Genomic DNA, 24,314 nt, shown 5'->3' with positions numbered 1-24,314 from the left:
CTACAGTATTCCCACAGCATCTTAACTGGATTGGATGCAACAATGACAATACCGTACCCAAAATGGAAAGTACAGCTTGAGCTCGACGCCCACACAGAGCAAGGAAAAGAGTGGAGCGAGATGGGCAGGGAGGGAAAGAAAGAGAGGATTCTTTGATTTACAGTGTAGATTACAGCAACAAAAAGCGGAGAAAGATGGAAACAAAAGAAGCATGTTTTGGTTAAACACGAGCAACAAACAATCTCAGCCAGCGGTGTGTGAGGGCGGCGAGATGCAGGGAAACTGGTTGCTGTAGAAACGCGTGGCAAAGTTTTAATGAAGTTGGATGTCTGTGCCCACAATACACTATCACCCAAAATAAAAAAAAAAAGAAAGAGAACAGGAGGATATAATTATGTTAGCAGATAATAAGCACCCCCTGCTGGACCTGTGAAGACCGCTCATGACTTCAGCTGAGCAGCACCGAGGCCGTCTTGCTCCAGTCTGGATGTCACATGTGATGGTGGCGGCGGGCGAGTGCTGACACCAAGTGGCAAAACATCCACTGTGGATCTGGATGAGAAGCTGGGCAATCACTGATGCCCATAAAGTCACTCTAAAATCCACTAAAACCCGAGACTACATCAGTGGGGTCTCACACTGAAAAAAGTGGACATTAAATCTAATAAGAAAAAGATTAGTTTTTATCTAAATAAAATTTTGAATTGATAGTTTATTCAATTTAAAATCAAATTTGATAAAAAACTATTTTTTCTAAAATGTAAAAAATTACAGAGCTTTTGTGAATTGATCCAATATTTCACTTTTTACAGTCCACCTGGGTTAAGGACTGGAAGATCTCAGTGTTGCTCAGCGATCCAAAGTCCTCTTTTGAAGTGAAAATAAATGTTGAATTCAAGGTCTAAGATTGGAAGAAGAAAGAAAAGGGGCAAATCACACGACTGGGTGTCCAGTACGGTGTTTACTCAGGTCCAAGATCACCCCGTCATCAAGACATTCTGGAGAACTTCCTGCTTCCGTCCATCAGTTTCACTTTTTTTTTTAACCCAAAAGCACCAAACTCGGTTTTGTTACCTCAGTATCTATAAAGCACGGGTCCCCAAGCAAAAAACTCTATTATTAATTTTCCAACAATTTTCAGTTTTTTAAAATTCATTTATTTTTCTCAGAGGATTTAATAAATGGTCAGTAACAATTCGTCTATATTGTTGATGGATGTTGGAATTCCAATCAGGCACCATCACTGCTGCCCCTTTATGACCTTCACCCACACACTTTGGGTTTTGCACATCTAAATGTTGCTTCTAAATTAGCCTATTTACTCATTATTTGCAGGTTATTACACTGAACACAAACCTGTGAGCTGTTGTGTTGCATGTTAATCTAATACTGGAGTCAAAAAACAAAAATCTTGAGAAAATGTGATGCAAATAGGAGTTTATGTCACGAACAGATGAATTTAGGGGAAAGAAGGCAAAAATGGTCAAAATGTTCATGTAATAGTTTATTCTTTCTTTCTCAATTCTTTTATGTTTTTGGCTTACTACCTGTTTGTGACTTGGGATATATCATGATATGTATCGTATCGTGAGACACGTATCAGGACATGTACTGTGTTTTAAGGCTTTTCCCAATACATAATTATTGTTAAACCATAAACTTTATCCTGAAGAAAAGCATTTAGTTGATCGTTTTCTGACCTTCGCTAAACATTTGCTGTTTTCACTACTAAGTCGTATTTATGAACTCAAAATGACTTTCAGGTCAGATCACGTGGAAGGTCAGAGTTCACAAAGCTGGAATACTTTCACATTTGTCGTGATCGCATTAAATTATCTAATTTTTTCAATAGATTTGAAGGACTAGATTAGATTTTTCACAATTACGTTTCCTGGTATGGCTGAAAGAAGTTACTGAATCAATTCATTTTTACAGATTATTCAAATTAAAAGCTTAAATTTGTTGCAGCTTTTATCCTGAACCATTAGTTAATAAAGGAGCTGATTAAAAAGAGTAAAATCTTGTATCTTCTTTTAATCTTTCGTCATAAAGCATCATGTCTGAGAGAGTCAGGTCATGCTACAAGTTCTAAACAGTCAAACAAACTCTTCCTTCCTGCTGTCCGCTCGTCCTTTAGTCGTCCCGGATCAGCTTCCCTCCCCTGTTCCTGAGGACCCTCAGCCGTCTTCTCCTCACCACCCTGCTCCCCCTCGGCGGGCTCGCCCTCACTTTGCTTCTCGGGTCGAACCGGGCGAGAGTCGTGGCCTCCCCCTTGAGGCTCTGGGCCCTGCTTCCCGCCGTCTCCTCCCCGTCTTCCCCTTGGTAGCCAAGGCGACGGAGGATGGGTTCCAGCGTTGCTAGGCGATGAGAGAGCTCTGTGATGCGGCGGTGGAGCAGAGAGACTTCTCTGAAGAGATCATTGATGGACTCAGACAGAGGGCGCACCCTGCAGGAGGAGCAGAGGAGGTGCAGCTTCACTGGATTAAGACTTGGTAACATTAAAAGTAAAAACAAAATTTGAAATTTACAAGACTGTTTAGAACATAAACACAAACAATTTTTTTGGCCTCTCAAAATAATACAATTATGAAGAAGCTAAAAATGTGTTCATACATTACTAATATATTTAATCTTTTTACTTTTTTTTTTACTTACATTTAATGTAAACAAAATCTAGATTCATCAAAACTTTTAGACTTGTTGCAAATAAGAAAAATATTCTGCCTGTACAGCAGCACCTGAAGAACGACTTTAGTAGACATTTAATAGTCATTTTTTATTCATTCTAAATAAAAATCCTCTTTGATGTCAACTATTTAACAACCAAACCAAGAAAAATAATATTGTTTTTTTTCTTTTTTTTTTTTTACTTTTTGCCTTTGATGAAAAATAGATACATAGAAAATTTTAGCAATAAATAAATGTGTAATGTGTGGTACCTGGAGTAGTCGGGCAGCAGCGTGCTGGGCTGGGAGTGCAGCAAAGTCTTGATCTCCCTGAAGATGCGTTTCCCCCAGACGTCCAAAACCCTGGTCACACTGCGCACGGAGGCCACGTTCACGCTGTCGGCTGACACCAGAGCAGAGGCTGTGATTCTGCCTTTCGCTCCCCTCGCAACATCCACCCGCTCAAGCCTTCAGGCTCTTGAACTCATACCTCCTTCTCTGTAGTTCCAATAGCCGTAGTCCACATTATTCTCCTCGCTGACAGCTTGGGCCCCTGTTGCCATGGCAACTGCCATCAGAGCCGTCCACAGAGATGGAGGGCCCATGATCCCTTCAAAAAGGTTTGAGTAAAGAGAAAAAAAAATCAAAGTTATGCAGTCTGGAAACAATTTCCTTTTTTATTGCTTTTATTAGGAGTGGGCAATACTGGAAATTTGGCCATCGATCCAGTACAAACTAATTACAAGACTAGTATCGCAGATACCAATACTTTTTTCTTTCATATAGAATAATTTTGGAAATATACTTTTTTGTTAATTAAGTGTAAAATAAACAGGACAGAGACTTTCACCAAAGAAAAAAGTTTAACTATTTACAACAATCTGAATTGAACATACATCACATATGGAACATGTATATTATTAATGGTATAGTATAATAATAACAAGAAAACAGTAACTAGTGCATATATATATATAAAAAAAATGTAAGTATAACAGGACCACAAAAATAAAAAAAAGGCAATGATAAAATATCAGTCACTAGGGAAAAAGTAAAGAAAAGCAACACTAATAAATGTAAAAGGATAAATAAATAAACAGCACAACAAAAAATCCTGCCATTGATGCAAATATTTGGCTCTTTAATAACTCTATTCTTTAATCAAGCAAGAAGGGAGGGGCAAAGTGTGACAATGTTGCCAGATTGGGAATTTTCTGAACAAATTGTTCAGGTATTTACTTAAATTGAGCTTTTCCCAGTCTAGCAACACTGCAGACAGATAGACGCTGCACCTGTATGAACTCCGTCAGTTAATTCTGTCTATTTATTGTATATATAAAAAAAAAACTGAAAAAATTATCCAAAGTATCAAATTATCCAAAGTACTGTGGTGTACGATGGACAGATTCTAGTCTTTCAATAGGGGGTTATGAATCTGTGGACACACCAGGTGGATAATTGTACACTGGAAAAAAATGTACTTCTCAAAACAAGTTACAAAATGCAGAATATAAGATTTAACCACTTTGTTATGAGTGAAAACAATCTGCTTACAGAACTAGTAGACTTTGTTTTGGTACGGTTTCTCAAAATAAGTGTTGACGTTCTTCAATTTTAATGCCAAAATAAATCTTGAAATTAGCTATAAACACTCATGATTAGGTATGTTGTTCTGGTTATTGGAAATATTATTTCTTGAGATAAGTATGTTATCAGGCATAAAATTTGATATTTTTAAAATGGTAAATAGCACATACTTGTATAGCGCCTTATTATCTTCCTCATAGGCCTGAAAAGGAATTAATTTTCCTGAAAAATATATCCTTTCTTTAAGTCTGTCCAATTATCCATATTTCTATCTAAAAATAGGACCTAAATTAAAATTTTTGTAATAAATTTGTCTTAAAAATTGCATGAGTCAAATTAAACTTGAGCGTTTTGAGTCACTTAGTGTAGAAAATATCTCAAGTTAAGCAAAATCTGTAATGAAACTAGTTTTTTTTATATCTTACACAATGTACACAATCCAAATTCCCTCCCTAACAACTAAAAAACTAGATAATGCAGGACAAACAAGTGACTTTTAAAATCAATTCGGACCCTATGTACACTATTTTTTTAAATTATTATTTTAATGGCAAGTATGACATTGACAGTTTCCCACAAGAAAAACCTAATAATTATGAGCATAAATCCACTGTGTTCTGATGATGAAAGTTTAGATGATTTATGAAAAATTGAATTTAAATGACATTTATTCACATGAAAAATCACTCAAATGATAGGCAGCTATATTCCCCAATAGTAAGCATCACTGTAAACTGTTTTTTTGCAGAGGTTTCTGGGAAATTTCTTGGGCACTGGATGTTGGGATTGTAGAACCGGAGAGCACTACAAAATGGTGAACATAGTATACAGTGCTCTTTGTAGTGATTAGTGAAGGAATTCTGACACAACCTTAGTTTGTAGTAAAAAATGTAAAAAATCTTAAATCTTTGAGTTTTACCATCTTTTCCAGAACAGATGAGGTTCAACACAGGAGGTGTACTAAACCTTTCCATTACAGTTATTTCCTGCAGCATTACCTTACACTATATTGAAAGAAAAATACTTCACTCCAATGAAAATTGCCTTTTTTGTGTTTTGAACTTGTTCTTGTGGAATTATTCTCTTACAGTAGAGGACCTATATAAAAGAATGTATGATTAAAACTGCATAATTCTTGATTTGTGTGAGTGTAATTCTTTATTTATGCATAACTTTAGATTTGTGCGTGTATATTCATGACTTATGAATTATATAATACATTATGTGCATAAGTACAAAAATGACAAAATTCATACAAATACAAAATCTGATTTACACATGCAAAATTACAACTGTTTAAAACAAATTTACACATGCAAATCTTTAAAAATTATGCATGAATCGCTCGGTACGCACACACCAAACTTTATCGTTATTTTTCCCCGCTAATGCTAGCTTGAGGCTACAAGCTCACGCGTGAGCGCACAAACAGAGCTCACAGCGACGGGGAGGGGCCAGGCTGCTCTGTGCCAACAGTCCCGCCCACAAACCAGAATTAGATTTCTAAAAAGCTATTGCCGCTGTACATAAAATATGTCTTAAAAATGACAAAGTTTTTCTGCCTTTGGGTAAAAAGGTCATAATTAAAAGAACATGGAATGATTTTATGATGGAAAAAAAAAATATGGTTGGAGTGGGATTAATGTTTTTGCACAAGTTTGGGAGAAAATTTGCCTCAAATGAAGTAATCTCATGCAAGAAACTTAGCTGTAGATTTAAGTTTATACCTGAAATTAACCAAAAAACGTTGTGACCAACCCCCATCTGTGTGCAAAATATGAAAAGTTCACAGCCTGGGGAGCTGGCAGTGGAAGAAAGAAGACGGTGATGGAGAAACTGCAGAAGGACTGAAGCCGCCTCACAAAAGCTCGCCCTCTGACCTTCAGTAAAACACGGATTACAGCACACCTTCACTCAATACTTAGGGCTGTTCTGTGAAGGAACCAGAGAGAGTTTGAGTGTTTGCACAGAAGAGAGAATGACCTTAGCTCAACCTGGCAGAGAAAAAAACAGATTTTTAACGTATCCGTGTTCTGTGAGAGAAAAACAAAAGTGGGAAAGCAACCAAAGCAAAAATGAAGTCTGATTGAATCCATGTGAGGAAAGTATGAAGCATCGCACCAAACTATAACTAATCTGTGACTCACTGTTATGCATAAGAATCAGTCGAAACCTCCCAAATCCGTTTGACATCAAGTCACAAACCAATGTCTACAAACTTGTGCCAAACTTCTTGCGGGTGATACCCGCCGCAGAAAGTTCCAGAGCAATGATGAAATACTCCCAACCTGCCGCGATGACGAGACGTCAGGACTCAAGTGGCCTCCTCCGGCTTGCTCTTCAGTCGTCTGGCTCGGTGGTGCTCTGAAGTCGGCGTTTCTGGTGCAGCGTGGCGTCTTCATTCGCTGAAGGTCTAGACGATGTGGTATCTTTGCACCTCGACACACCCCTCCCTCTACGCTCTCCCTCTCCTGCTCACATGCATTCCAGCTGCAGCCAGATGTGTGGCACATCCTCCTCTTCCAGAGCAGCCTCTGTTCGGCTCTCCTTCTGTCCTCTGAGGCACAGGTGGAGCACGGGAAGTTTTCTTCACTAGTTCATTGCTCTACACTTAACATTTTACTTTATGTTGACGTGCAGATAAATGTTGGTGAAATTTCTCATTTATCAAAGTGAAATCTTGAAGTTGAGTCATTGTGGCTGGACTTGGGTAAAATGTTTGATTTATAGTGCTGTTACCAAGAAATTGACTTTGCAGTATTTATATATTTCTTTGCATTTCATTGAGGGAAAGAAGTATTTGATCCCCTAGTAACCATTGAGAGTTCTGGTTCATGCAGACCAGTTAGACTCTTCTAATCAACCAGTCACCTGACTTAAACTACTCACCTGTAGAAAAGTCACCTCCAAACTCTCCTACACGGGAAAGACTAAGAGCTTTCAGTGGATTTAAGGGAAAAGATTGTAGACCTACACAAGACCAGAATGGACTACAAAACCTTGAGCAAGAAGGTGGAGTTTCAGGTGACAGCTGTTGCCGAAACACAAGAACGTGACCATCAGTCCCCCTATAGGTCTGGAGCTCCAAACCAGATCTGACCTGGTGGTTTTCAAGGTCATGAGAACACAGAGAACTAAAACAACATGGCAGAAGTTGGCTGATCATCTCACCATGGGAGATACTTGACAACCCAATGTTTTAACATCTGGCAGTGCTTGCCAAGTAACCCTGCTTAAGAAGACACATGTGCAGGTCTGCCTGAAGAGTGATTGGGAGAAGGTTCTGTGGTCACATGACACCAAAGTTGAGCTCTTTGGAATCAATACTACCTTTTGTGGAATAGAAATGCTGCCCCAAGAATACCCACTGTCAAGCATGGAGGTGGAAGCATTATGGTTTGGGGATGGATGGAGCCATGTACTGTCAAATCATGAGGGAAAACATCCTCTAGGAGCCTTAAACTTGGTCATAGATGGATCTTCCAACAGAGTTATTGTCAGGAGTGAGAGCTCTGTCTCCCCCTTTGGTCACCGGCAGGAGCCATCTCCGGAATACTAACTCCCAGCCAGCCCAGCACGTAGTTCCCAGATGCCGCTCACCTAATTTGCATTGGACAATCAACCTCTGAGTTTTAAGTAGTTCACAGAGCCTCGCTCAGTGCAAAGTATTGTTTATGCCACTCTGTGTTCATACTGAGCGTTAAATGCTGACCTGCCTTCTTGTGTTCCTGATTCTGATACCTCCCTGACTCTGTCTCTGTCTGCCACCAGCCCTCGACGCATGCCTGATCTGGGAATAATGTAGCCTGCTCTCTGACATTGTTATGCCAGTACCTCACCTCTGCCTTCCTGACCCTTATGGACTTTTAGCTGTTTTTTCCCATTTGTGACAATTATGACCCAAAACATACAACCAAGGAATAGCTAAAGAAGCAGGTCTCTGGATGTCACTCGTACAGAAAACCTATGAAGAGAGCAGAAGTTTGGAGTTGCTAAGCGACAGCCACCAAATCTTAAAGATTTATAAGCCATATACAAAGACGATTGGACCAAAGTTCCTCCTGATATGTGAAGAACTTGACCAACAACTACAAGAAAGGTCTGACTTCTGTGCTGCGAACCTTTGCGCTATCTTATGAGGTCCAGATGACCCAAGCCTTACACTGATGTGGTATCCCTCCCATGACAAATGTGGATGAAGGCGGACAGGATTTCATGTCTGCCACAGACACCATTGAAAAATCTAAAATCATTTAAAAAAAAAAAGTTAAGCGTGCTGTCTTGTGGGGTCCAGATGACCCCACTCCCAACGTCAACATGACTAGGATAGCAAAGGTTTTCCACTGTTATGTACCCAATGGTCACACATGCCTCAAGTCTTGGAGAAAATAAGAAAAAATGGGACAATAACATGAAAACTGAACTCAGAATAAGAACATTAAAAGAACAGTTTATTAAATAAACAAAACTCTGTGTCCTGTAAGAAAGAACAAAATGAATTAGTGTGCTGGTTCAAACAAAAAGATAGACAAAAAGGGATTGGAACCTTGACCAAACCTAAAATAAGTCAGGGAGACTGCTGATCCAGCCATGTCGATCATCAGAGTCAGCAACTCCCTGCTAAAGACTGCCCAACCAAAATCCACCTAAAAAAAAAGAAACAAACAAAGCCTGCAAATCAAGACTACCAAGGTCAAACCCCAAACTAAAATAACAAAACCCAGCATTATAAGACTGCTGAGGACAAAGAGAGGATAAAGAACAAAACAAACCCAGCACAACAAAACCCTAAACCCTAAACCTCAAACCCACCTCCCTTCTGCTCCGCTCCCTGCCTGCCTTTGTGAGGCAGCATCTGACTTAAATACCTGGCAGCTGATAATTAAAATCATTTGCCCCATGCACCTGCCAGGGGAGCAGAACGGCAGGGCATGTTGAAAAGCAGCAGTACAGCAGCAGCAGGTCGTTACGCCACAAATACTAAGTCTTTCTGGTAAGAGTGTTCAAATACTTATTTCACTCAATGAAATCCAAATAAATCTAAATATATTTCTTGATTTTCTTTGTGATTTTTTTACGTCTTACTGTTGAAATGAACCTACAATTTGAATGACCGACTGTCAGTTTCTTTTAAGATGAGAAAACCTATAGAATCTGCGAATGATCAAATACTTACTTCCTCCACTGTACTTCCCGTATTGGAGGAATGACTGCTGTGAAACCTCTGACAGATTTTTTCTGAAATACAGAAGTTAGAATTGAGTTAAAGATTTTAAAACTTCACAAATGTTGGACAGTTTGAATATGTAACAATTAAATAGAATTAAGTTAAGCTGGTTTGTCAGGGCCCCAGTCACTCAGAATTAACTACTGTGATAATATAATCCAAAATGCCTTAAGAGATTGAATAAGCTCAAAAGAATTCTAATATCTTACATCATATATATCTAATATCATATATATATATATATATATATATATATATATATATATATATATATATACAGCATATGTATAATGTGTTTGGAATATTTCTTTTGCTGTCAGCAAAAAGGGATTTTGGTGCATTCCTACCTAAGAAAAAGAGTTGATATGGATTATAGGAAACAGGAAAGGATTGGGAATGACTTATTTTTCATTGACTGGCACCCAGATGTGATCCCAGCTTTCCATATCTGTTTTTGTGCAGCAGCAATGAGGTCATAGTTGGCTTAATAATATTCCAAAGAGAAAAAAGTGAAAGATTTTCTTGAATAGAGAAAAAAGGAGAGCAAAGCTGAAGGAAAAGACAAACAAATGGGGTAAACTATTAGAAAAAAGGACTTGAGCATCTAACGCTGCCAAAAGCTCCAGCGGAAAGTTAACAGAGTGAGAAAGTAAGGCCAGCGCCGGCACCTGTTTTGCATTAGCAACAGGCAATTTGTCACCTTTAGCTGAATTCCAATAACACACACACACTTTCTCTGTTTTGACACTGCGCTAAGAAGGTATGCTCTCATGCTTTCATGGTCCACAGTGCAACTTCTCCAACACTGTGTGGGTGTGGAGGAAAGTGAACACTGCGCTTTGTCCCACCCCCAGAAGCTCGCAAAACGCCCACACTGCAAACCAAGCTCTTCTTTCCAACACTGAAAATTAAAGACTGCCCTCCTCAAAATCTTTTTTTAGGCTAAAGGAGACACAAATCCTCCTTTACACACAATTTCCTTCATTTCTATCAATATTCAACCAAATGCAACATGATGCACATAATTTGTAACTGTATAGCTAGCAGGCAATACCCAACTTCCTGTTTGAGGCGCATTTGAAAACAAAATGTGCAGAGGTCAGTTCACCAGATAACCACTAGGTGGCTTGTTGCACGAAAAAGACAAGCTCTGTTTATCCTAACCTGCCGTGCAGCTGTGAGAAATTATTTTTGAAAGCAAAAATTTGTGGTCTAAGACATTGTTTTTTTCTCATACTTTCTTCTTCTTCTGGAATAAGGTGTAATGCTTTAGTGCAATCGCCACCTAGTGGCCAAACTGAAACGCCCTCCAGGAGAAGCAGAACAATGTTATCAATGTTAATGATCTGAACATTTTTGTTAGAGTTTCTCCTTTTGAGAAATCATGTGACACTGTATGGTATTAACAATCTCATTATTTCACCAACATATTTTACAGTCGTGAACTGTATTAGATTAATATAAATATATTAAAATCATATAGTAGACTATTAATGTATTTCCAAACAAATTTGTATAAATGTTTAAACTCAAAATTAAATTGAGTTGAAGAATCGAAAGAATAACAAAAAATTGGAATCAAATCAATTCAGGTTCTTGTTAATCGAATCGAATCGTTTCTGGAAATTATAATCAATACCCAGCCCTACAATTCTGTCCTCTATTCCTAACTATTCCACTGTTCTTTGTCATCCGTTTTTCATTTAGTTCTCTGTGCCTCTGTTTGGTGCTGTGCGATTCATGTGTTGTCTCTCCAGAGATTCCAGGTGGATCATCTTTACTCCTTTCCTTGGCAGTGGACCTCGCCTCTGGCTCGTCTCGTGACCACAGCTGTCCCCCAGCTATTTTTAATATTTTATAAGTGATTTTATGTTTTTGGACAATTACCGGTGTGAAGCCTGTTGAGACAACTGTGTTGTAATATTGGGCTATATAAATAAAATTGACTTGAATTGAATCTGAATAATTGTTCATTTGTCGCACTAATACAGTTACAGTAGTGAAACGTGTATACAGAACATTCAGTCTATTATTGTTATCTATTACATTATTAGAATTTGTATTTCAAGATGAAATGTTCGTTCTTCTTCCCATATTTTGTTAAATACATTTCTCCCAAAAGCACAACTTAAACTATTATTCTACTATTTTTCTTCTTTATTATGCTTTTTTATTTACTTCTGTAGCTTATACTTGGGAGCAACTTATAGTGCTGAAAATATGGTACACATTCATTAATAAATTATTTAAATTTGTTACATTTTATTCACAAAGAACTATACTGCGTTACGTTCTATTTTTAGGTATTTATCTGGTCTACAGTCCATCTTCACTGAGCCTGGCCTTATGATCATTCCATCAGTCAACTGCAGGGAGTGTTTTGGCTCTCAAACCTGCTTGTCCATCCTCGTTTATTCCATGTTGGGTTTGACATCATGCTGATTTAAAACAGAACTGAAAAACTACTTCAGAACCACTCCATCTCAACCAACAAATTATTCCTCCACATGTTCTGTCCATCTATATAATGTCAAAGAGTATGACCAGTCTGTGTGGAGATCAGCATAACTTTTATCTAAAAGTTGTTATTTTTGACTAAACTGGCTATTGAAACATGGAAAACATTGAGGTCAAATTAACATTTTCAGCAGAAGCATAACTTTGTTTTTTTTTTGTTTAACCTCAGTTTCCAGAGAGGCGATAGCTGATCATGAGGCCCTCAGCAAAACCACAGCATGAACATTAACCACTAAACAAAAACAACACACTTTTTTCCTTTACTTTCACATATTCTCTCCTCCTGTTCACTTGACTTTTCTGCATTTTATTTCTGGCTGTTTTTAACAAGCCAACTCTGACCTCACTGGAGCCGCAGCATGAGAACAGACTCAGAGAGCTGGAATAAAATCTGCAAAACAATGAGCACAATGGAAATGATCAACCAGGAGTACAGTTTCATGTCAACTCAAGCTCACTCTCTTTAGACTAGATCTGGACCCTTATTCCTTCACACACAACTACCAAAAACAAGCAATGATCTCTGTTTTACCAGGCTTCCACTGTTAGCTTAACACCACCTTGCTACCACAGGGCTTTTTTTCTAAAACATAGCTGAAAAGATGCAAATGCAGAAACTAGAGGGCAGAAATGATGACCTCCCAGCAGATAACATCAATGAGAAAAGAAACAGCAGCTAAATGTGTTCAATTGTACAATAGACATTAGTAAAACCCACTCCAATCATCTTTTGGTTTATTTTCAGAACGTTCACAGCTGTCTTTGAATTTTGAATTATGCTTTTTTATTTTATTAATTAAGCAAATTGTTTTCTAATACAACATTTTTACAGAGTGGCAGGATTTTATTAGAAATTTGCATCTGTTGGCACAGAGTAAGCTTGTACTAATTTCTCATCATCGCTTAGTCTCTCCTGCTAGCTTACAGCCCCTCACAACCCCTAGCTAACGTTAGTGGTGTACAATTCTGAGTCAGATGCCAGCTCAGATGAGTAAAACAGCAGGGAGCTTGTGGTTTGCCCAGTGTATTTTATATGTCACAAAATGGATCTTTTACAAATTGCATTTTTTTTTTTGTCTACTCCTGATACAGAAGAATGAATAAATACACGATTGAAATCTAATTTTAAGCTTAATTTTCCTTATTTATGTTTTCTATAATCAGAAGAATGAAGTGGGACTTAAAGCAAACAGAATTGTTAGCTTGTTTCAGGCAATGGAGGAAAGCTAAACATTTACTAAAAACTGCTAAGCTAGCTTGTACCTATTTTGTTATTCAATGAGCTATAGCTTATAGGCTAGAGTTGCTACGCTAGCTTGTTGCATACACAAAGTTGGACGCCATATTGGATAGGGCTAGATACCTGTTTACTGCTGTGCCACAACTGTACAAAAAAAAGAGAACTTTTTTTGCGTTGCGTTGGGCGCTTTAGACTTCCACGACGTGCATTTTTTCTTGCCACATTGTCGGGAATTATTCTTTATGTAAAGAGTTATAAGAAAAATCCCTTTAGCGATAACCAAAACCAAATGGATGTTTAAAAAAAACTGTAAATGACAGGGCCTATCAATATAACACATCTAACAATTCAAATCAGAACAATATAGCTGAGTTACAACTCACTTTTGGAAAGGCAGCAACAACAACAACTAAAAACATTGTATTTATTACTTTCATGTGACTCTCATCTGTTTATTTAAGGTTGGGTCCCTTTAAGATCCCCACTGAGTCAACTTATAGGAATAAAATGAGGAAGTTCTGGTTTTGCTTCAGACCGGAAAACTATCTGTAGTCTGTTCACCAAGTGAAAGGAGGAAAACAGAGAAATCTTCTAAAAATTGGACTAAAATCTCTGCGACAAATCTGCTTTGGAGAAATGAAGGCTCAACAGCTCTCTCATCTTTCTTTTTTGTCAACTTTTTTGTCAACTTTGGTACTTTTCCTGCCCTCCGTTTGCACGGGGATGGATGCACCAAGTAAGCTGTTTACTTAACGTACTTTGTGTACTATTTTATCTGTAGCCTGTGTTTTGAAATGTAGCAGCAACATTTAGAGTTTTTTTTTAAACCATTACTTAATATGTTTTAACATACTTTTATTTTCTTGCCATAAATTACACCAAAAAATGTGAAAATTGATTGATGCGTACACACTAAAACATATTCTAGCACCAATAGCTTCAGATTCAGGTGTCTAGAGTGCTAAATAGACAGTCAGTTTGAACCTAATCCCAGATTGTGTCTCTTTGCAGGAATAAGCATGAACAGCACTGTCTTTGTGGCCTTTAAGAAGGAAAATCTCACAGTCTGTTGTACTCTTGACCTTCCTGTAAATGAGACTGCAGGCACTTTAGAGTGCTTCAACCCTTCTCGTGCACGGATAGGCAGTACAAAAATCCAAGAAACAGGAAACACAACAGTTAACAAAATGCTGGAGTTCAAGAACGTGACGGAATCGGGAGAATACTACTGCCAGTACAAAGGGGCCACAGTTCACTGGTTTCTACGAGTGGCAGGTGAGTATAAGGAACTGAAAGAGTTAAACAGTCATTCCATTTCATACATTTTAACTCTGTCTGAAAGTAAGCATCAAGTATAGTTTTGTTGAAGTACGAGAATACAAGCAATGATTTACTGAACATGTAGAAGTCTTAAATAAAACACAACAATTACATTTGAAGAAAAGAGTTTTAAAAAATGTAGTCAAGAAGATCAGTTAAAATGTTAAATTAAAGAGTGAATTTAAACAATACTTTTATTTTTATAGTTTATTTTACCCTGACTTTAAGAGATGTTCTACCCTCTATCTGACTTTTATGGAGTTCTACAAACTTTTGTTGCAAGAAAAAAACTCAATAAATTATATTATTTACCTTTTTCAAATATAAATTGTGTTTGACAACAAGTCACTTGTGTTTTTCAGACCAAGGCTACAAGACGGACCTCTCCGAGTGTATTATTCTGAGCACCATCACTGGAGTGCTGCTGTTATCCAGTGTGGTCTGCTCAGTGTTCGCCTTCAGAGGACATTGGGTAAGATGTGTCGGTTTGAAACGCAGCCAAATTGGGTGTTGTAAGATGAAATGTTTTTATTGCACTTGTTGCCTTGTTGGGAAACAATAGGAAGTGTTTTTTGATGTACTTAGATATGGCCAAAATATTAATCAAAACGCCTATTTTTTTCATAATTTGTTTTACACCAAACTAATCCAACTTGTTGTCTTTATGGATTTTTATTCAAAGAGAGTGTATTTTTTCCCCTAATTTGTTACAAAAGATAACACCTTCCTAACTACATGAAGTTATGCACGCCTTTATAGAAGAAGAACAGAACATGTAGCAGATCAGAGATGGAAAAAGCACAAAAAAGAAAATCAACTACTTTAATTAATAACATTTAACTGAAAGCTAGTAATTTGTTAATAAAATATAGTAAATTTCTGAAGCCTTTTTTCAAATTTTCTCTGATTTTTCTGAAATCTGAAGCTTCAAGGCTTCAGTCCAACATGAAAATTAAGAGACAAGGGGGACATCAGGTGCTCAAGTGATGCCATAGATTCCTATAAGAGTACAACTAAAGCTATATTTGTTTAAAATATATTAAAAAACCAGCATAATTTGTATAACTTAATGATTTTTGTCTTGCATAATATTTTGGTTTATACAAAAAACATATAATGATTTAAGTTGCAAACGCCAGGTATGACATCCAGTCATCAGACTCTCTTAATATACTTTTTCTTTAGAAAAAAAAGAGCACAGAATGTGACAACACTGGCAGAAATGAAAAGCAGAACAAAGAAGAAAAGGTCGCAAAGATAAAGGAAGATGACAAGGACGTGATGTCACCACCGTCAACTTCTGTTTACGCTGTAAGCATGCTCTTCATCACATGCAGAAACTCACTTCATCATACTTATCTCAATAAATACATGCATATTTCTTCACACTGGCATGAAAAATTACTCCCAGAGTCTAGACAGTCGCCCCAGGTCCATTTACGGCGTGCTGGACTGCTCAGCTGCTGAAGCGGAACCGAAAATCAAGAAAACTAATTCAAAGAAAAGGGAAATGCTTAAAACAGTAAGTTGTAATCTCATGTATTATTATGGCTGAAGTTACTCATTAAAAATAAATCATTAACCATGTTGTTCTGCTGGTCTTTCTTCCCCTTCAGGTGGAGCCAACAGCAGAGCACCAAGATGAAGGCGCATTGGAATGTGTTTATGAGAACTTTTGAAAGAAATCTTGGCTTCTGTTCATATTTGTAGCATTGATTATAATTTGATTTTTGTTGTTGTTGTTACTATTAAAGCTTGCTTTAAGTGAAGCCTTCAAGTCACACTTTTGTGAAAGCAGAGCCCTATTTTTTTCAATTACTGTTCAAAAAGTCTCTATACATCATTAATGTGGCAAATAATTCAAAAATGACTATTCCAATTGCAAATGTCTGGTTTTGGTGCATTATTTATATATAGAGGCTGATTTCCAGCAACATCACTCCAGTGTTCTAATGTTGGCTCATTGTATCAGAAGGCAAATAGATGATTAAACAACCTTTGGTAGCACAACTGAAAGCAGTTTGACTATTCTTTGAAAAAAAAGCCAAGATTTCCTTCAAAAAGTGTGTTCTACTCTCTTTAGAGAATAGCACAAACAGGCCCTATCCAGAGCATTAACAGAAGTGTGAGGCCCTGATGCACCACTGAGAAAGAAGAGAAGTACATTTGAGCCTCTAGTTTGAGAAATAGACGCCTCACAGGTCTCTTCAATCTCAGAGGAAGATAGGTAAAAAGGTTTTATGGACGGACGAATCAAGGTTTGAGGTGTTTGGATCATGAAAGACATATAGAAAAATAATATTTTTTTTTATTGATAAATATTTACATTCAAGATTCTCTGCATTTTATGTTTTGACTTCCATCAAAGAGAGTACCGCCACTTCTTGTTGTCCACTTAAAGTACTTGAATATATGTCCAATTCATTGTACAGCTCATTGAAAAATAAAAGTGTGCCTTTTCATGGAAAACAAAAAATTGTCTGGTTGACATCAAACTTTTAAATGGTAGCATAAGGGTTAAAAGAAATAAACTGACAAAGTCAAATAAATAAAAAATCTTGTGGTGTTGGTGCATTACTTGAATTGGAATGTTATTGGTTTATTATAAGTAATATGATCAAAGGGTAACAAAATAAATAAAACAAAAATACCTAAGTAAGCAATATCAAACCTGTTTAAGATTTTTGGTCATGAACTGGTTGGAAAACGAACAAATGTGTTTCTTATTGCCACTTTAAAACATTGTTTGCTATTTTAACCAACAAAATGTTATCTGTTACTGTAGTGGTAGAGGACAGAAAGAACGTTATTATTTTTCCTCACATTTTAAGTGATCTAAATTGCTAATTTAATCTTTAAATCTTCCTATTATCGTGTTATTATTCCTATTATTATCTTTTTTTAATGAAAACAGCGAGCTCATGGGTGAGTTCGTGACGTTTGGCCTCAAGGAACCAATCACAGCTCTGCTCATACCGGAACTTCCGGGTTTAGCTTGTTTGGTTTAGCTAGCTGTTTACATACGACATGGCTGCAGAAAGCGACTTTCTGGCGAGATATCGCGCTGTGTCTAATAAACTAAAGAAGTAAGTAAACCTTAGTGTATTTGGGGTTTCGTGAATGCAAGAAAAATATGAGAAGCAGCTGTATGACAGTTATATACATTACGTTCACTTAAGCTAAGGGGAATTGTCAAGGCTAGCATTCTGTTAGAATAATATATATTTACACGTTTTAATCCAGATTTAACGTATTGGCTGCCTCACAGTTAGCTTATATTAAATTTTTAAAAATTTGTTTACATTTTATCTGCAATATCCCTTGTATAAATCGCTTGTTTTGTGATTTTAGACGTTTTCTTCGAAAGCCAAATGTTGCGGAGGCGAGTGAGCAGTTTGGTAAGAATCGATTTATCTTTGCTGTATTTTACATTTATGTCACTGTAATTAATTGGTTATCGTCGATTTTTAAGTTTTCAGCAGCACCACCGAAAAAGAAAACGTAAAGACCTAAAATACAACAAGAGTACAGCTTTAAAGTTGTTCATAACTACTCATTTTCCTAATAAAGCTAAATGATGGATCCAGAAAAAGACGAACAATTTCAGGAGACACGACAAAAACTAAACAACTTCAGACAAAAAAGGCATAATGATCCCGAATGTTCAAAAAGTGACATTAAAAGTTTATATAGAGATGTCCAACTGAAAGCATTGATCCAATTTTGACATTAAAATGTATAAAACAAATTAAAAAATATAGAATAAAACCATATTTAACCCTAGATCACTATCGCCGAGAATTTTTTACCCAAGCAAAAGTATTTACATGATTTCTAATATATTGCATTTTTATGAGTGTCATGGATCCCTGGGTAAAGTCATACACGTCCCAGGAATGGGTGGACCAAAGATCAAGTCTCCAGTATCATTATTTTTTTAAGGAATTTTTTGTTCTCAAATTCCTAATTTTTCTGTCATTTTCAGTTTTTAGGATCTTCGTATGCTTATATTTTCCATTTTCTTACATAAACCACGATGAAAATAAAAGACAGCTACTCTAATTTGTCATGTGTTGTCATATTTGAATGTTTTTTTATGGCAAATACTTTTTATTAGGTATATTATATCAAGTAAAAACTACCTGCAAAAGTGATTTTACAGCGAGTGTGTTCTGGGGTTAAGGATGTAATTGGAAACTAATGACTACCAGAATCTAAATTAGCAAATTCTCAATTGTTTGGATGCTGTTTTTAGTTAAAGTTGTCGAGGTTGCTGTTACCTCTAGAAATCTGTATTCTTGGGCAGGTATTTTTTATTAGAAGAAGTAATAATTTAAAGTCATCTCAGCTTCAGCTCTGTACCTTTATTTGCTTTTCTGTTTTCAAATAATTGATGTCATCAGACATTTTCTTTTGTGTGTCATATTCATGTTCCTGGACTCTTCCAGGCCAGTTGGCAAAAGAGCTGAAGCAGCAGGATTGCCTTCAATATGCTGCCTTCTGTAACCTGGCTATGGCTCGGTGAGTGCACTTTCATCTGTTTCAAACTCAACAAACTTGATTTGTTTATTCAATTGTGGAATAGATCCAGACAGGGAATATCATCTCAGTTTTTAAAATATATATATACAGTTGTAGAGGAATACAGTCCAATGAAAATCATGCAGTTGGTGTTATAACATGTACTTGTGATATTTTTCTGATGATGGAGAACACACAAAGAAAATTAAGCTTAAAGTTGCATTCAGAGTATTTCTTTTATAAATTGCTGTTAATCAGGAGTCACTGCAGATTGAGATTTTACACTTTAGGGAAGCAGAAACCTTTCATCCTGGTATAATGCAGTGGTTTCTGGTTGAGTTGTTTTGTTCTTAGCTGTTGCTGTTCCTCATGTCCGATGCCGTCCTGTAGGTGTGAGCAGACTCTCTTTAATGCTCCCGGAGAGGCTCTGGCCTTAACTGAAGCCGCCCGCCTCTTCCTCACGTCCGAGAAGGAGAACCGAGCCCTGCAGGCCCCGGGCTTCGACGAACACCTCCAAGCCGCTCTCAACTGCTACAGCTTTGCCACAAAGGTACGCAGCTATCCCTGATGACACGCCTCGCCCGACAGCTGAGCTTTGGGATGCTGACTAGCGACAGTAATTTCAGCATCTGCAAGAATGATTCTGGTTTCGTGCTTGAATTCTGCTCTGTAAATGCATCACAGGTGTACATTGAGATGAACCAGCCGGTGATGGCAGCCAGCCTGTGTCTAGAACTTGGCAACGCGCTCAAGGTTGGATCCCAGCTTCAAAGTGTCCCTCAAGATTAATGATGCAGCTTTTTTTATTTTTTTATTCCCGTTTTTGGCTTGACGTTCATACAATTCCCTCTTCTTCCAAAGGAAATGAATAGACCAGGAGAAGCCATTGTTTACTATCAGCGAGCAGCAGAGTTGCAGACGCAGTCGCCCATCGAAGCTCTGCTGTCAATGGGGGAGATGGCCTCCTGTAAAATCCTAACTCGTAAGTCCAGTCTGCTCAGTGAGAACTCAGTGTGTTCATGTACGCACAGGCTGGACCTGTTTCTCGTCTTTTTACAGGCGACTATGACGGGGCTTTGTCCGTCTTCACTGAGATGCAACTCCTGTGTCAGGAGAAAGGACTCCAACTCCCAGGATCCTCCACTCCCGTCGGTCAGCCTCAGTTTTACCTACAACACACTCTCATATTGAGATGTTTTTAAAAAGGAGGTGATTGTTATTAGCAGATGAAGACACTGAATGGTTTTTCTGTGAACTTTCTTCCCGAAGGTGCTTTCTTGGACATTGTGGCTAAATGTGAAATATCCAGAGTTCTACTGCTGATGCTACTTGAGGTAACGAGTGTAACCAGTAATAACATTTTTTTCCCTGGCAGGAATTAACAGGGCTGGGTTGATACAATTGATTGATCGATCTATCTAAGCTTAATAAGTCAATTATCGATCCATAAAAGTAGAGATCGATGTAACGCATAATGCTAGAGTCCGCTACCTTGATGCTAACGTATAAAGGGATTTCTCATAGGACGGCTAATGTTAACACTCCATCGACCTAAACATACATTGCTCACTAAATGAAGGAAATATTTTTTAAGTAACCATTTGTGGTCTAAAGCACCATTTTTTTGCTTTTTTTTTTAATAAGGTCTAATTATAAAGCGCGATCGCCACCTAGTGGCCAAACTGAAACGCCCTCCAGGAGAGGCAGAACAATTATTGGAGCTTCTCCGTTTGAGAATCCATATAACTCTGTATGTTATTAACAATCTCATTATAATTTCACTAATATATTTTACAATATGTGAACTTTATTAATTAATATGACTATCTTCAGAACATATATATATTATAAATGTATTTCTAAGCAAAAGTGTCTAAATGTATAAACTCAAAATTGAATTGAATCAAATTGAAATAAAAATTGCAATCAAATTGATTCAGGCTCTGGTAAATCAAACCAAATCGAATTCTGGAATTTTTTTGTGAATTATGTTTTAAAAGTAACCAACAATAGACAAGTCTTTACTTTTTTCTTTTACAATAACTGTATGTTTTAAGGTTATAAAACTCCTCACAAAACACTTCATACACTTGTCTGAGATAGAGGTTAACATTTTCACATTTTTGTTTTTTTCGCACTTTTAATTTTTTTTAATCTCTCAAAGTTCAAACTTAAGATGAACAACAAGTCCAGCTTTATAGAATGAAAACACATTTTATGTAAGTTTGGTAAACTGAATGCAGGAGATTGATTGACAAGTTCAACAGCCAATCAAGACACAGAATACAATCCACTGTTTAAAAAAACTTTTACCTGCTGAGATGTCACAGTTAATGTCTTATTGATGAAATATTTGTGTTTTTGTGAATAGTTATTAAATTAAGGTTTACTATTCAAAAGTGTACGTTTGTCATTTTAGAAATCACTTTTTTAAATTTCCGCATCTATTTTTGCATTAATGTAGATTAAGAAGATCAGTAGCTGCGCTTCTATTACACATATATGGTAAACTTTATCCAAATTCTAGAAATGTAAAAAAAAAAAACACAATTTTGCAATGACACTGTTTCCATTAAATTATTAATATATGAATAAACACCAAACCAACTCATGCAATAAGTCATTCAAAAACACAGCGATGGACGTAAACAGTACTCTGACTTACAGCAGATACATTCAAATTTCATAGTCAATGGAAACAGCTGACACCTTTCCTGGTTTGTTCTTTACACTTCTGCATAAAATAATTTTTAAAAAGAATTTAATGCTCTATGATGAAACCTAAATATAATTTCCCCAAAGGGAACAAACTAATCTGGCTCTCTTGAAGAAGAATTGGAGTAATAGGAGAAACTGCGGGTGTCACATGCAGCTGTGTAACCCAAAAATACTGCTTTTTAGTTTCACTTTCTCTGCAGCAATATCTAATGATCAAAATATTAAAATATTGGAACCAGTAAAACCATGAATGATCCCGCCTTGTTTGCAGCCCCCGCCACAGAAGCTGCTGCCGGAGCACGCTCAGACGTTGGAGAGATACGCCTGGGAGTCTTTTGACCCTCACAGTCAAGGTATTTGCAGACATTCAGCACATACGTTTCCTCTCTTCTTTCAGTCAATGTCATTTTATGAGTGGGTAGTACAGTGAAAATGGTTTCTGCTCTTCAGTGTCGTTCCTGCCTGAGAACGTCTTCCTGCTCCTGCAGTCTGTGGTGGTGAGTTTCAAACATTAGTTCAAGTCCCAGGATATCAGATCAGCCGAACAAAAATGTCCTTTTCAAAACCCTCTGGGACTTTTAAAGGACATTTTTCTTTTACTAGTTTCACCATTTTAAATGTATCTTTAAAAAAATACAATGCAGGATGTTATTTAGGAAGAAATTTAAACTGCGATGTGTTTGTTTTGAGCTGACCTGGGACGTGTTTTGCAGATGGCGTGTCAGGAGAAGGACACCGAGTCTCTGAAGTCTCTTCAAACTGAACTTTGGTGAGTGACCTCAAATATCCCTTCCCCTCGAGCTCCATGGAATACTATCTAATTACCTTCCATTCATATTTCCATATTTTTTTCTAGGCCCTTTCTGACAGCTGAGCAGAACCACCTTCTCCACCTAGTGGTGCAGGAGCGAATTACACCGTCTGGTCAAGGCATTTAGGCCGGCACAGCTTCCTCTGGGAACGATATATAACGGAACATTCCTGCCTCTGACTGGGTCTGTTTTAGGGCCCGTTTTCTGCTGTGGAGAACGGTGTTTATTTAAAAGGTTTTCGCATTTGTGTTTCTCTTTAAGTGTATTTGATGTTTATCGTTAAGTAAAGAATAAAGAGGTCGATGTGATTGCTCGTCAAGAATCTCTGTAGTTGCTAAGATCAGAACCACAGCAGTGAGTGACGACGTGGAAAAAATATGAAAATTAAAACCTCAAGCGACGTTGTACGGCCCACAAGCACTACCCTTCCCCCCACAATCCCCCATTACCCCTTTTATCCGCCCTCACTCGCGGAGCAGCTGCTCCACACTGTTCATTTTCCCCCTAGGCCTATGTTGCAAGTGACAAATTCATGAAAAAAACATTTTTCAAAATGGACACTTTACTGTTGCTTTATTTCCATAGCAACCATTTTATTTTTTGGTCCCCTGGGGGTGCTGAACAAGTCTATGTAATTTTTAAAAGAATCTGCAAAAGTAAATTTTTGGATTTCCTTAGCAACAGAGCTTGCTGTTAACAACATCCACATTCCTGAAATGTTCATACTGTAACTTATATTGTATTTTTCAGCTTGACCTAGGGATTCGTGTAATATATTTTCACAATATTATATGTAAAAAAATGTACAAGCAACAGAGGAAATGCCACTTTTGCGAGTTTGCTATGCCATTGTTGTTAAAAATCTACAACTTCTAACTTCACCATTTTTCCCCTAGTAGTTTCTCTGTCATTCTTGAAGAGTTAGGCAGATAGATAGATCAAAATCCATAGGAGGAGTTTCAATTTGCAGGTGGGCCTAAAATTGTAGAAAAATTCAAGATGGCGGCCCTTTTCGCAAGATCAGGTTAACAAAACTTCAGTTGTGATTTTAGACTTAAACTGGTGTGAGTGAAATTTTGTGAAGGTCCTCAAGCAAAAATTGCCAAATTCCCCACTTTGTCTCAAATCGTAGGTCATGTGCATAGACGTATTATCACCAGACAAAACGGGGTGTGATATTACCAATGGAAAATGCCTTACCTCCGGCTCTTGCGAAATAAGGCCAAATCTGTCAATGATTTTTCAGCATTACGAGCGCCGCCGTTTGGAGCCAGACGACAGTCACGTTTTTAGGGCAACCACAGTCGCCTGTCATGAGTGAGCTTGTTCGAAGTCTACACCCCTTCCACTGAAAGTGGGCTCAAGAGAAGCTTTTCAATCAAACATTTGAGGTGGGGCTAGCGGCCTCTGATTGGTCAGTTTATAACTTGAAAAACGTGCGTAGTAAAAAGTAAAAATATTGTTAAAAAATTTGCAAGAAAAATGTATCCAAATAGAATGAGTAATAACTGTCTATTTCTCAATAGAGGACTTTGGGATTTTGACTTCTTGGAGCTTGCAGCTACTTCCTGTTTAGAACATGAAGTGGGAGGGGTTACACTGTCCAATAACTGTACAGTCAGTGGTTGAGTTGCCATCTCATAATCATTTCAAAATAGTCTTTGGTTATCCCCAACATGTTTTTTTTTTTTTTCTTTTTTTTAAGT

General features: G+C 37.3%; 3 protein-coding genes across 4 annotated transcripts; 2 read left to right on the top strand and 1 right to left on the bottom strand.

The window, feature by feature from the left end:
• Positions 1-2,014: 2,014 nt before the first annotated feature.
• Positions 2,015-6,674, bottom strand: si:ch211-243a20.3 (uncharacterized protein LOC100151507 homolog). 2 transcript variants are annotated; one of them, XM_036213262.1, is made up of 4 exons: positions 6,542-6,674; positions 3,157-3,276; positions 2,940-3,069; positions 2,015-2,446 (listed from the first exon to the last, which is right to left on the bottom strand). In XM_036213262.1, exons 2-4 carry the CDS (start codon positions 3,269-3,271, stop codon positions 2,134-2,136), a joined length of 558 nt encoding a protein of 185 aa, XP_036069155.1. In that variant the 5' UTR covers positions 3,272-3,276; positions 6,542-6,674; the 3' UTR covers positions 2,015-2,133. The 2 variants fall into 2 exon arrangements, with proteins under 2 accessions (XP_036069155.1, XP_036069156.1); XM_036213263.1 differs by lacking the exon at positions 6,542-6,674 and having other exon boundaries at positions 3,157-4,263.
• Positions 6,675-13,478: 6,804 nt separating this feature from the next.
• Positions 13,479-17,168, top strand: LOC112157320. The gene is made up of 6 exons (XM_024290006.2): positions 13,479-13,973; positions 14,249-14,512; positions 14,920-15,029; positions 15,743-15,868; positions 15,969-16,079; positions 16,174-17,168. Exons 1-6 carry the CDS (start codon positions 13,874-13,876, stop codon positions 16,234-16,236), a joined length of 774 nt encoding a protein of 257 aa, XP_024145774.1. The 5' UTR covers positions 13,479-13,873; the 3' UTR covers positions 16,237-17,168.
• Positions 17,169-17,500: 332 nt separating this feature from the next.
• Positions 17,501-22,921, top strand: zgc:101679 (uncharacterized protein LOC450058 homolog). Its single transcript, XM_024290348.2, has 12 exons — positions 17,501-17,643; positions 17,909-17,955; positions 19,006-19,078; positions 19,469-19,628; positions 19,763-19,831; positions 19,940-20,060; positions 20,138-20,230; positions 20,348-20,412; positions 22,068-22,149; positions 22,247-22,293; positions 22,510-22,565; positions 22,653-22,921. The coding sequence occupies exons 1-12, from the start codon at positions 17,585-17,587 to the stop codon at positions 22,732-22,734; spliced, it is 954 nt and encodes a 317-aa protein (XP_024146116.1). The 5' UTR covers positions 17,501-17,584; the 3' UTR covers positions 22,735-22,921.
• The last annotated feature ends 1,393 nt before the right edge of the window (positions 22,922-24,314 follow it).

The sequence above is a fragment of the Oryzias melastigma genome, linkage group LG1 (genome assembly GCF_002922805.2).
Source record: "Oryzias melastigma strain HK-1 linkage group LG1, ASM292280v2, whole genome shotgun sequence".
In the NCBI taxonomy this organism is placed as follows: domain Eukaryota; kingdom Metazoa; phylum Chordata; class Actinopteri; order Beloniformes; family Adrianichthyidae; genus Oryzias; species Oryzias melastigma.
The sequence above is the reverse complement of the archived record's forward strand: the minus strand, read 5'-3'. Positions and strand labels throughout refer to the sequence as shown.